Source organism: Durio zibethinus, chromosome 8, assembly GCF_047325235.1.
Source record: "Durio zibethinus cultivar Kanyao isolate XHJ-2024 chromosome 8, ASM4732523v1, whole genome shotgun sequence".
In the NCBI taxonomy this organism is placed as follows: domain Eukaryota; kingdom Viridiplantae; phylum Streptophyta; class Magnoliopsida; order Malvales; family Malvaceae; genus Durio; species Durio zibethinus.
Window position 1 is genome coordinate 1,249,285 of NC_143169.1, and position 13,426 is coordinate 1,262,710.

General features: G+C 28.3%; 1 protein-coding gene across 1 annotated transcript; it reads left to right on the forward strand.

Annotated features, from left to right (window-relative positions):
* The first annotated feature begins 2,234 nt into the window (after positions 1–2,234).
* Positions 2,235–11,556, forward strand: LOC111278886 (yacP-like NYN domain protein). Its single transcript, XM_022865608.2, has 10 exons — positions 2,235–2,520; positions 2,859–2,930; positions 3,014–3,138; positions 3,221–3,381; positions 4,016–4,085; positions 5,202–5,256; positions 5,934–6,017; positions 7,495–7,533; positions 9,986–10,032; positions 11,293–11,556. Exons 1-10 carry the CDS (start codon positions 2,407–2,409, stop codon positions 11,396–11,398), a joined length of 873 nt encoding a protein of 290 aa, XP_022721343.2. The 5' UTR covers positions 2,235–2,406; the 3' UTR covers positions 11,399–11,556.
* Positions 11,557–13,426: the final 1,870 nt, after the last annotated feature.

A 13,426-nucleotide genomic window follows, 5' to 3' on the forward strand; every position in this document is an offset into this window, starting at 1 on the left:
TAGAGTAATAATAAAGACTTTGATAAAAAAATGGATAAAAGTAAAAAAATGATATTATTACTATTTATTATATAAAATAAAAAATTTAATAATTTGAGGATAAATAAATGTAAAGATAATAAAATGTATCACTATATTTATTATATAAAAGTAACAAAGTTAGAAATTTGTTAACGCCTTAGAAAAAAAAGTAATGTGTTAACAAATAAATATAAAATAATAAAAATAAAAATAAAAATATGATAATATTACTGTTTATTATATAGAGTAATAAATTAAGTAATTTGATAAGATATAACTATAATTAAAGATGGTATATAAATAATAAAACATAATGAACTCAAAACTTAATTTAGTTATACAATTAAAAAAATAACATCTAACAACTTTAAATTCAAATTACAAGTAATTAAGAGTGTAAATGATAAATCAATACTTGTAAGTTATTTGGACTCGATTCGAATAAAACTCACATTTAATTTGATTATTTTCGAGTCAAATTCAAACTCAAGTAGTTTAATTTATTAAATGCGTCGAGTTAGAGCATACTAATATTCAACTAAAGTAGCTTGTGAGTGTAATTAAAATTTTATATTTTATAAATATTTTTTTATCATTTTAATTAAAAAATTATTATTTTACTTTTATATATATTAATTTAACTTTGATTTTAAATTCAAATACAAATAATCGAGTTTAAAGTTACGCATGAAAGCTGAGATATTTTTTATTTAATAAATAAACTTAATCAAACGAATTCGAATAATTTAATTTTTATCTCAAATTCAAATTTAAAAATTAAAATTCAATCAAATTAAAAATTTTTAGTATAACTTGACTCGATTGGATTATATCTCTGCTTATAATCTTTTCTTTTACAAGAATCAATTGTAAAATAAATAATAATTAGATTATAATCCGTGTGATGCACGGAATAATTTTATTTATTTTATAAGAATATATATATATATATATGTTTCTTTTCAAAATTATATTTAAATTTTTAAAACTCATAATATATATAAAATTTATATATATTGACTTGTTATTAAAAAATAAACTTTTAAAAAAAAAATTTTTGTCTATCCTTTGGATATTTTTGTTTATAATAATATTTATATATCTGTAAAATTATATCAAATAAAAATAAATTATGTATTTTTTTAAAAATAAAAATATATATTATTGAATGATAAATTAAATAATAAAAGAAGTATTAACACATTTTCACTTTACTAATCTTGATTTAATTATTATACAAAATATGAAATATGTTAGAAAATATGTGAAAAAGAAAAATAAAATTGAAAAAAAAATTTCATAAAAATAAAACTGCAATAACAATAAAATATATATTGGGAAAATTTATAAACAAAAAAAATTGAAATAGTAATAGAATATACCTTAGAAAAAAGTTACTGAAAAAATAAAAAATTTGATGTTTAACAAATTATATTTGTAATATTAAATTTGTAGAAAAATTTTTTAGTGACAATTAGGATTAAATAGATAATTTTTAAATTAATTTTTTAAAATTTAAAATAGATATAATAAGTGATAAAGATAATATTAAATTTTTTACATTTATTTAAAATATAAATTTGATAATTAGAGTTCAAATGGATATAATCATTTTGATAATCTTATTATTTAAAGATTTAAGATGAAAATTTTTTGAATTTTCAAAATCTTACATAAAATTGCTTGAATTTTTAATGTCTTACATAATTTTTTTTTAAAACTAATTTTTTTAAATAAAAAATTTTAAATAAAGATAAAAAAAATTATTGAAAGAATTGGATAAATTTAATTTTTGTAATTTTAAATATTTTAAAAACATTTTGATAATTAAATAATTTTTTAAATAAGGTTATTTGGTAAAAAATAAAACTATTTATTAAAAAAATAAAATTCATATTTCATATTTTTAAATTTAAAATATATATCTCTAAATCGATTTACGTTTCAATTATAATTTGAATAAGTTTGATAGTTGAATAAATTTAAAATTATCTAACTTATAATTAAAAAAAATATCTTATTTTTTAAAAAATTATCTTATGTATCATTTAAGAGAGTTGTTTATATATATATATTTATGTGATAAATTTGTTGTGTATGTTGTTATATAATATATATAGATTAAAAATATTTTTGCTTTTTTTTTTAAATAGCCGGTTATCCGGTTTTCAAAGTATACAAATTTAATGATGTGGATGGGAATAACTGTGCCAAATCACAAGCATTTGGAAATCTCTGCTGAGGGAGGTTACGGCAGAAGGAGGGAGCTTTTCGGTTTCCATTTTCCTACAAAAACCGAAACGAGAAGAAACCAACGGAGCTAATCGGCAAGTGGTTGGTTTTGGGTCATCTTCTACTCGTCTATGGTGTGGCCTCTCTTTGAAGATGAGAGGATTCGCTCTTCCACACACACATTATTGCTGCTACGCCTCTAGGTGCAAGGGCATGACACTCATCATCATGGGAAAGGCCAAGAACTCCCCTTCTCCTTCCAATAAGGTTTTCTTGTATTTTTTTTTTATTAATGGGGTTTTTTTTTTTTTTTTTTGTACTACCGCTGGAAGCAAATTAAAGAGCTCAAAACCAAAGCAAGGGAAAAATGGTTAAGGAAATTGGGGGTAATCCACAGAAATCATAGGGTTTTGTAAAAAGATTTTGAGTAAGTCAACTCATCTATTTTTTGAGCAAAGTCAAGTGAATATGATGAATTTTTCTTCATTGCTGACCTTTTCTAAGCTTACTTTTGGAATGTCAGTGAGCTGATATTGAACAAATTCTTTAGATTATTTTATTCTTTTACATTTGTAGACTGTCTCTTACAAGCTTACTGTTGATAGGGTCCTGAATCAGCACCTCCAAGAATCACATCCAATGTCAAGCAGAATTTACGGATTTTAAAGCTGTGGAAGGTATGTTGTCAGTTAGCTCCTAAGATATGGAAGTTGCTATTTATTCTATATCCTTTATCTCTTATATGAAAAAATTATTGTAGGAATTTCAAAAGAGGAAATCTACTGTACCTAAACCTGCTACTAGTTATAGGCGAAAGAAGTTGCAAAAGGAGGACCTTCCAGAGGACATAGAGCTTTATCGTGATCCGACAACGACTCTTTATCAGTAAGCACTATCTTGGTTTCTTTCTTTGGTCGTTTTTGAATTTGTTCATTTTTCAGCTTCCTGGTGCTAAAAGTTTTTACAGTACCAACCAGGGTCTAGATGATGCTGTCCCTGTCTTGCTTGTTGATGGTTACAATGTATGTGGCTATTGGGTGAAGCTGAAGAAGCATTTTATGAAAGGGAGGCTTGAAATTGCTCGCCAAAAACTAATAGATGAGCTTGTGACTTTTAGTATGCTACGAGGTTTATACTTTGCATCTTCTGTCACTTGTTTGAGGCTATGGTTGTATTGATTTCCTAGGGCATGCCTAAGTGGAATGGTTGTAAATATTTTGTATATGTTCTACTTCTTTGTTCCCTCTTTGAATTCTCTGCATGATCACGATGGTTACCTAGCTAAAAATTAATATATCCACCAACTAGAAAATGATAATTGATTCTCAGCTTTCTACATTAGTATCTTCAATAACTTATTAAGGTATTAGTCAACTTTGTTAAAATTGAAACTCAGCTTTGCATCTGAATATAGAGTTGACTTGATTAATATAAGATGTTTTTGTGTAAAACCTCCATTGTTGTTTTTCTTTTATTGTTAATGTCCTATAATTCTCTGATCAAATTGATCGGGTGATGTAGGAACGAGGATCAAGTCCTCCTTTCTGTTAGGATATGTCAGCTGCATTGTTAATGACTTGATTAATATAAAATGTTTTTGTGTAAAACCTCCATTGTTGTTTTTCTTTTATTGTTAATGTCCTATAATTCTCTGATCGAATTGATCGGGTGATGTAGGAACGAGGATCAAGTCCTCCTTTCTGTTAGGATATGTCAGCTGCATTGTTAATGACTAACTCTATTATTTCTGCAATATTTTTAGGGGTTAAAGTGGTTGTTGTGTTTGATGCCATGATGTCTGGACTTCCTACACACAAGGAAAATTTTGCTGGGTACTGTATAATTCTGATTCTATTATTGTCTAAATTAATTTCCATCCTCCTTTTTTATTTAAGTTCATTACAGAAAAATATCTTTATTATCTATGCTAAACATGCTTGTTTTGACAAACCAGTGAATTTATTAGCAATTCTAGGTAGCTTATTACCAGAACATTATCATATTTATGATATAGTTGCTTGTTTCTATTGGAAAACTTAATTCTGGTTTAAATATTTTATTTTTAAATTAGGTCTACATATCTTGTTTTCTACTTGATCCTGCTGAAAACCCCTTGCTTGTATGATGATTTTGTTGCTAAGTTCACAAATCTTCATGGTTGCTAAATTTTCTTAGGTTTATACTCAGTTACCGTACCTTCTGGTTTTCTTCAGACTCCCAGGAAAATGTTTTCAATTTATTCTACAATTTGACCATACTCCTATTCAAACATTGGCATGCTAGATGCTTTTGTCTCATTCCACCCATATTTCATGATCATTTTGTGGCTGTAAAGAATTCATTACTTTGAGATACCAAACTTAAAATTGTATGCATAACTTCACCTTTATTTTAATAGATATTAGGAGAAGGCTCGAACACTTGAACTTGCAGTCACTCATTTGAAAGAGGTGTTATTCAGCTATTAAACTAAAGGGATTTGACATTCATTTATTGAACAGTTAGCAACCATATATCTCTACTACTAGTTATGCTGACTTTTTTCCTCTATATTTGTGTTAGTATGACAGGTCAGGCATCGGGAATGACCCACAATTCATTGTTATGTTCATGTGATATGTTAGGAATGACCTACAATTCATTGTTATGTTCATGTGATATGTTAGTAGTTTCTATAGTTTTTGCATGAAATGTATAGAACATGTAAGGCAATGCATCTTCTATAGAAGTTAAAAGTTTAGCAGCAATGAAAAAGAAATATTGGAGAGCCAATGCTTGATATTGATAGTAGTCTAGTGATTGAAACTTCTATAATGAGCCATAGTATGCAGATAATGTGCCTTAAGTTGGCAGCATCATCAAATGTTTGCTTATTTATGTAATTGAATTTCTTTGTTGTTGATAAAATTTAACTATGACTTCTGATGCTAATAATTTTCAATTTTCAGCATTGATATAGTTTACTCTGGAGAATCTTGTGCTGATGCATGGATTGAAAAGGAGGTTTGAGATGACAACAAGCTGAGAATTTCGAATTGTTCCTTTTCTGGTTATTTAGCATCTTTGGTTTAATATATAAAGGATTAAAGGATAGATTTCATTCTGCCTCCTTTTCATATCACATTATAGAGTTTTACTTTGCTCTTCATGTCTGAAGATAAGTTATTTCAAACTAGAAAATTATGTTATTGGACAAAAAGGAAAAAAAAAAAAAGCTACAAAATCATGTTTTTTATTTGCTCAAGAACCATTTATGATAAATTATGAAATGATGGTGCAAATATCATCATAAGCAGGTAGATATGCAGTGTATCCTTCTTATGTGTTCCCTTAAACTACATAAAAAAACTCTTACTGTTTGAGGCCTCCATGGTAAATTGTCTTCAAGAGTTTTAGATATGATGCTTTGGAATGTGTTGGAGAGTGTTTGAGAAGTCTCACATCAAATAAAGATGCTTCTCCTTTGATAAACTTTTTGCATTGAGTAGCTCAGAATTAGGGAATAGTTTCAGTTATGCATTTAGCATAGTCAGCCTAGTCCGCCTTGTAAGTTATTTCCGATAATATCTGTTTTGCAAACTCTTTTGCTTGATACCTTAAGTATGCATCTTTCTGTAACATCAATGTAATATTTCTTGTCATTGTTATTGACTTCTAGTGTGGCATCTCATATTTAACAGGTTGTAGCTCTAAAGGAGGGTGGATGTCCCAAAGTTTGGGTTGCGACTTCTGATCATTGTCAGCAGCAAGCGGCATATGGAGAGGTAAGCATTTGCATTATGATCAAGGAAATTATTTTGTTGTAGTGATCATGACATTTTGCTAGGCTATAATATTCTGATGGTAATTTATGCTATGTGCTCATTGCTGGGAATTAATCATGCAAGATCAGAGATTAAGGGGCAGAAATTTAAAATTTTATTCCCAAAATATTTAATCACTCAATGATATTGTTATGCACGTTCTTACTAGCATCAAGAAGATCAAGAATCATATCTAAAAATCTTAAGTGGTGTTAGGCCAGGGTTTATGATCTAAAAATCTTCGAGACCTTCTAGGTAGGTTCTAGCAAACCTTCAGCTATCCATTTGTCTAGCCTCCATTGGTATCCACACAATTAATTAAAGAAAAAACCTTGAGGAGAGGTTGGGATAGCCAAAACCGAGACCTAGTGCTAGTTAGGGTTTTGCTTCTTAAGCTTTTGTAATTTCTCAAAACATGAGATATCTTTCTTTTGTGTATAAGAGGGATGGCAAGGCTCTTTAAATAGATCAAATTTGGGAGCCTTGATCCCAATCCTATTCCTAATAGGATATATTTTACTACCTTATAATTTGACCCTTGAACTTATTAATTAGTTCAATTAAGTCCCTAAAGTTTCAAACTTTATTTCAATAAAGTCCAATTTGATTATGCCATTTTAATTTCTCAATTATTCTTAATGTGTGTGACCTATTAGGTTTTTAATATGTTGCCAATAAATATGAATATTGTAATCCTAGCGCATGTAGGATTTGATGAATCAAAACCCTTTGCTTCATCATTAATTCTTTAAATAAACGACTTCATATTTATAGATCAAGATAGATATTTATAAATGTATCATAGGTGGACTAGTGAATTTCAGAACATCATGTTTTCACTATCCTTTAAGTAAGATATTGCATATTTAAAGGAACATTTGTCCAGCATCCTTTAGACGAGATATTGCATTCTTATATATAGGAACTATGAGTAGGTTGCTTATGCGGTGATAACTAAGGAGGTGCAACTGATGATAGTTGGAGTTCTTCTCCTTTAGCATGGAGTGATGCAAAAAGAACGCTTTTTTCTATTTATAAGTGTGAAGTATTACAAAAGCCACAGAGGTGGATATAATTTATTACACTTTTCATATTACCTATAAATGCTTCCATTGTTACTGTTAGGGATATTGGATATTTATTTACACTCAAGTGTTTTAGAAAGTTTATTTGCTCTATTTGAAGGTCTAAAAATATTTTGACCAATGGAGGATGTAAATTGTCAATTTGAATAATGTAGTTACAATTAATTATAATCAATGATTATGTATGTTATTATTTTCTTCATTATTTGTCTTGAACAATTAAAAAATAGTGGCGATTACGACCTGTGTTATTATTTTTGGCAGGGAGTAATCTATTTTGACAATTGTTTGAGATTTGTCTATTAAAGTATTCATTGCCCGTTGGATTTATTTGTATTGACGGTTTTATTCAGGGAGCCTTTATTTGGAGCTGCAAGGCATTGATTTCTGAGGTGAGGCATATTAATTTAGTCATATGCTGCATTTACGTATTCCACACAAATCGGATACCTGTATTAAACTTATTTATTGACATGTGGCTGTTAGAAAACATAATTTATCTTGTCATGAGAACACTGATGTTGTACTTTTTAACTTGTTATTATATCCTTGTTTCTTCCTTGTAAAATAGGTTAGTAATGCTAGAAGAAAACCATCATCCATCATGGAAGGGACTCAACCTTTGAGGAATTGAATAGAATTCAACTTATAAAGTTTAACTAAACAGTTTAGTCTTTATATAAATCTAACCCCCGCAAGAAATTATAAAATTAGTTGATAATATCTTATAGTTGAAAATATGTCATCCTTATTGATAAATTATAATCACATAATAAATAAAATTTAATGAATAAATCCTAATCACACCAAGATGATATATATCCAAGTAAGAACAAAAAATAAACATGAAAAATTCCCACCTCTTAGAATAATATTTTCCTCAAGGTTGGAGTCATCGAATCAGCTTTTGAAATCTTCCTTTGGGTGTTTTATTAGAACTCAACTGTCAAATTATAACTAAGGAGTTTAGGATGTGTTTGGTGCATAAGACTATGATAGGATAGATTAGCATTAGATTAAATAATGTTATACTATCTTGTGTTTAATGTATAAAGGGATTATGATAAGATAATTTATTTATTAGAACTCAACTATCAAATTATAACTAAGGAGTTTAGGATGTGTTTGGTGCATAAGACTATGATAGGATAGATTAGCATTAGATTAAATAATGTTATCCTATCTTGTGTTTAATGTATAAAGGGATTAAGATAAGATAATTTATTTATTGGTTAAAATTATCTTTTCTCAAAATTTATATAATTTAAATTACTGATATAATTTTTAAGGGTATAATAGGACATGTAAGTTCAATCCCATGGATTAAAAATAATCCTCTCCGCTTTGGGAGGATTGAATCATCCTATGCCAGATTAATCTTCTTTACAATCTTATCCCTTTCTTTAGATACAAACCAAACATAATATGAGATAATCATCATCCTATCAATAATCCTATGCTTCTAACATAACCTTAGTCCTCTATATATAGTAAAGATCCTCAAGAAATTGTTGATATGATCACACCTAGTTGATAATATCTCATCTTAACTCTTGAATCATAAACAAATAATTAATGAATTCTAATAACCTAAATAAACAAGATATAAATCCTATTCACACCAAGATGATAAATGTCTTGCGAAACTAGAGATAAACAAGTAACAGCTTTTCAGTTAGTATGCGGTGATGGCTTCTTCTTTAGCATGTGAGAGGGGGGAGAAAGAGAGAGGGAGTGGTGTCTTATGCAAAGAAAAAATATCAAATTCATGCAACAGAAATACTAATTTTATAAGTTTAACGCACCATGATAGTTGTAACCTTGTATTAGTTAATACTATTTGCACATTCCGCGCATTGCTGTGTATCTAATGTGATGATTTGATTTATGTGTATTTATATTATTTAATAAATATGTTAAACTTCAATTACATTTAACACTAAGTATATTCATCCACAATTAATTGGATTTGTAAATATTATAGATTCATGAATGATTAAGTTCGTGAATGGTTAGATTAATGCAATTTGGATTTGATTCATAATTAATTAATACTAAATATGAATATAAACTCAAAATTTAAATGACACCAAACACGAAGTACACTTATCCACAATTAATTGAGTATATGAATATCATAGATTTATGAATGCCTAAGGTCATGAATAGTCAAAGTACATTCATTAATGGATAATTAGGTTCATTGATACCATAGATTCATGTATATTAAGTTCATGAATATTGAAATATAGTAGATATGAATCTAGACTTAAATTTTAAATGATATAGAATACAAAATACATGTATTCACAATTAATTAAATTCATAAATATTATAGATTTATGAATACCTAATGAATAGATAGATTCATGTAATTTAAAATAAAAAATAAAAACATTAATAAAAGAATTGTTCTAAAATACCATGTGTCACCATGTTAATAACCTGCGGATAGAAATAGTATATGTTAGATTGGTTGAAGATTTGGAGTCCTGTTGAGAAAGCTGGAGAGTCAATATGGTTTTTGTTAAATTTACATGATTGTAATTTAATCCTTATGACAAATCTATTGATTTTAAGAGTTTAAAAATAATGATTGGTGGATTTAGTAAATAGAGAAATAATAAGATAATTTTAATCCCTCTTTACAATCTATAAAATTAGATTGTGAGATCACATCATCAACAACAAACTAATCCTTATATCCCATAACTTTGGTCAGCTGTATTGTCTATATATGGCATCCATGTATGACATACTGTTGTCCTTGTGTACCCCTTTTTTATTGAAGTATTGTTTGTATACGGTCATTGCTATTGATTGTTCCTCTATAATTGTGTGTAGATTAAAGCTTCACAGAAGGAGGAAGAGAGGATGCTTCAAGAACAAAGGTCTTCTTTTCATTGGAATGAAATTTACAAAAATTTGCACAAGAAATTGAAAAAAAAAAAAATTAAACGCATGCCATTTGGTAGTTTATTTACTGCATTTTAAAATGACCATACATCCTGTTGAACTTATGATTCACAATAAATTTCTTCTTGTTGACTGATAGGGGATCTCAAAAAATTGTTTCATAACTAGATTCTATTGAATGACATCAATATATGTTCTCAAAGGCACATTAGGATAATATAATGCCATGTTGAACGATGGGTCTAAGGCCAAAATCAGAATACATGTGGCCTTATCTCCTTAACGTGTGCCCATAATAACCAGTTAAGGGCATATTGATCATTTTAGGAGATCTATAACTAGTTTTGTCTCCATAGCTTGAGGAAGAGGAGTAACTAGAGATCTCCTGGTGCATAACCTAATGGAATCTTCTAATACATATGCATATGATGGCACAGGTAGTCAAAGGTAAATTCTCCACACACACTTTGAAATCCTTATCCTTGTTTCACACTTCATTAAATTCACCAACATAAGCATAGCAAGTGTTGAGAACATCCATGACATGAAATAATTGAGATAGTTAGAGGGATCCATGGTTTGATGCTCGATCATGAAATGTGAATCTAGACTTGTAAGGTCTTATTTATAGGTATTAGAAAATGGCTTGAGATTTTTCCTTGTGAGATCCACTAGTAGGCCCCCTTCATCATTTTGTTTGAGAGAGGTGGTTATGGGTTTATTCTCAATAACCATTATACCTGTAGATTGTTGGCTGCGGGCGGAAGTCACATGTATATACAATTTGGGCCTTGGGATCATATTCCAACATATCATGAAGGAAGCATCCGTACTAGATTTTTTTTTTCTTTTTTTTTTTTTTGTACAAAGGAGGTCACAGCTTGGACCATACTATAGATTTGAGTGTCAATGTTATGCCTGTGACTAAAGCAGAACTTGGCAACTTAAGCTAGACTTGCTCTGTGGACCTATCTTTTAGCCTATTTAACTTCACAGCTCACATCTCATTGGGGATCTGTGATACCTTCAACTTAGGGAAAGTTTGAGGGTTGTTTAACTTTAGGATAAGCATGCTTTCCATTTTTATTAACACCTGAATTATGCTAGTTGAATGCACCAAATAGATAACAATAATTGGCTCTAGACTCAAGTATGTTGGGCTGATTGTTTGATGAACTGTACTTTGCATCTTTGATACAAAACGGTTTTTTGATTTATGATTCTGCCATTTTCAGATCTACTTCCTTTCAAGGTAAATTATTAAAGCACAATCTCAAATCTGAAGTTGTTGATGCTCTCAAGGATTTAAGAAGACAGCTTTCTGAGAATGAGTCCAAATAGCTTTTCTAATTTGGTGTGTTGTTAGTGGTTTGTTCATATTCAGTATGCCTTTCTTCTAAATCATAGTAAGCACAATTCTGAGCATTTTTTAAGTTTTATTTTATTTTATTGCTATTGCTACTCAAACCTTGTGTATAATAAATACTTTGCTGCTTTAATTCCTGCTGCTTTTTTCCTTTATTATTTTAGAACCGTGACCAAATTGTTCCTTTTTGTTGTTGGTGATTTATCATCACTTTATGAATCTTGTTTTTTGGTTGAAACAATTGGATTGAAGACAGAAAATATAAATGAAATTTTTTGATATACTGATATTAGAGTTTTTTTAATTCTACAAATACGGTTAAAATGGTGATATGTTTATATTTTTTAAATTAATTTTTTTAATATACATTAAAAGATGTGTTATTATTTTAATTTCGTTTATAGATTTAAAAAATTTTGCTGTCAGAATATTTTATAATTTTTTAATATAAATTTTCAGTTGAGTTTGTGAGGTTTTTTATTTTTTATTTTATTTTTTGAGTAGTGAGGGATAGGAGTGTAAACAAGTCGAGCTGAGTTGAATAGTGAGAAGCTCGAGCTTGACTCACAACTCGGGGCTCGATATTCGGTTCGAGCTCAATCGAGTTTTATTTTTCAAGTTCGAGTTCGATTCGTGATCGAATTCGAGTTACTCGAGTTCGTTCGATTAAGTTCGATTAATATGTAAAAATAAGCTCGATTCGTATACTCGATAAGAATTTAATTATTCATGTTCGAATTCGAACTCGAATTCGGACTCGAAATATTTTATTAATTAAAATAATAAAAATAGATTTAAATAAAAAAATTCGATTAAGCTCGCAAGTTATTCGAGTCATATATAAGAATACTCGAATTCGGTTCTATTGATAAGTCGAGTTACTCGAACTCGAGTTCGACTCGATAATAATCGAATCGAATTCGAGTTTTTTTCGAATCGAACCCGAGTAGCTTGCGAGTACTAATGTATCATGAGGGAAGGTTTTTTTCATTTCAAGTATGAGGGAAGGTTTTTTTCATTTCAAGTAAGGGTAAATTATAAGCTTCAAAGGTAAGTTATAATAGATTTATGGATTATTCACCAAAAAGATTGTCCGTAGCCAGAATTGAATGAATTGATGAGTTTTTGCAATCATATTCGGATTTAAATCCAGTAATTTAAAATATGATATAGTAATATAATATAAAAATAATATGAATAAAATATATAAAAAATAATATAATTTAAAATTTTAAAAAATTATAAATAAATTTAATAAAATTAAAAGATTATATTTTATATTTTTATATTGATATAAATTATGATATATAATTTTTATATAAAATATAATATTTTATACGACCGTATCACCGGATCTATTCCGGTAAGTTTTAGTAACAAAATTTAACACAACTTACTTTCTTCTTTTTAATTTCTTTGTTCTTCTCTATGGTAAAAGGAAGAGCCTGGAGCCAAGTTTGAACCTAGTAGGATATCAGCCCACCAGAAAGAGAGACAAGATCCGTTAAGCCGCTGAGTGTTATTTCAATTTGGATACAAACAAACAAAACAAGGTTTGGGCTCGTCAAAGCTTCAAAGCCCATGTAAATGAGTCAACCGCAACAATTTAATTAATTTTTATTAAATATTCAATTTAAAATCAATTCAGGTAAATAAAAGGTTGAATTTGATTATAATGCACATGTTTTTTAATATTTAACATACGTGAAAGAATACTACTTTAATTAGACTTAGTTATTTTTATAGTCGTATCATTTATAAATATTAATTTATATATTTTTATCGTATTTTATAAAAATTATATATTATAATTTATATTAATAAAAAAATAAAATATATATTTTAATTTATATTAAATTTATATATTATTTTTATTAAAATTTTAATTTGTGTAATTTTAATATTTGTTGTATGATGTTTTTAATTGTAACGTGTTTGAGCCAAAATCGGACCTCAGTAAGGCACCTAGCAAAAGGAAGATGAAGGTCAGGAGCAAAGGGATA

Coding starts and splice junctions, on each gene's coding strand:
- LOC111278886 (XM_022865608.2), top strand. CDS start 2,407: ATGAGAGGATTCGCTCTTCCACACACACATTATTGCTGCTACGCCTCT. Junction 3,382..4,015: donor GACTTTTAGTATGCTACGAG/GTTTATACTTTG, acceptor CAATATTTTTAG/GGGTTAAAGTGGTTGTTGTG. Junction 6,018..7,494: donor AGCAAGCGGCATATGGAGAG/GTAAGCATTTGC, acceptor GGTTTTATTCAG/GGAGCCTTTATTTGGAGCTG.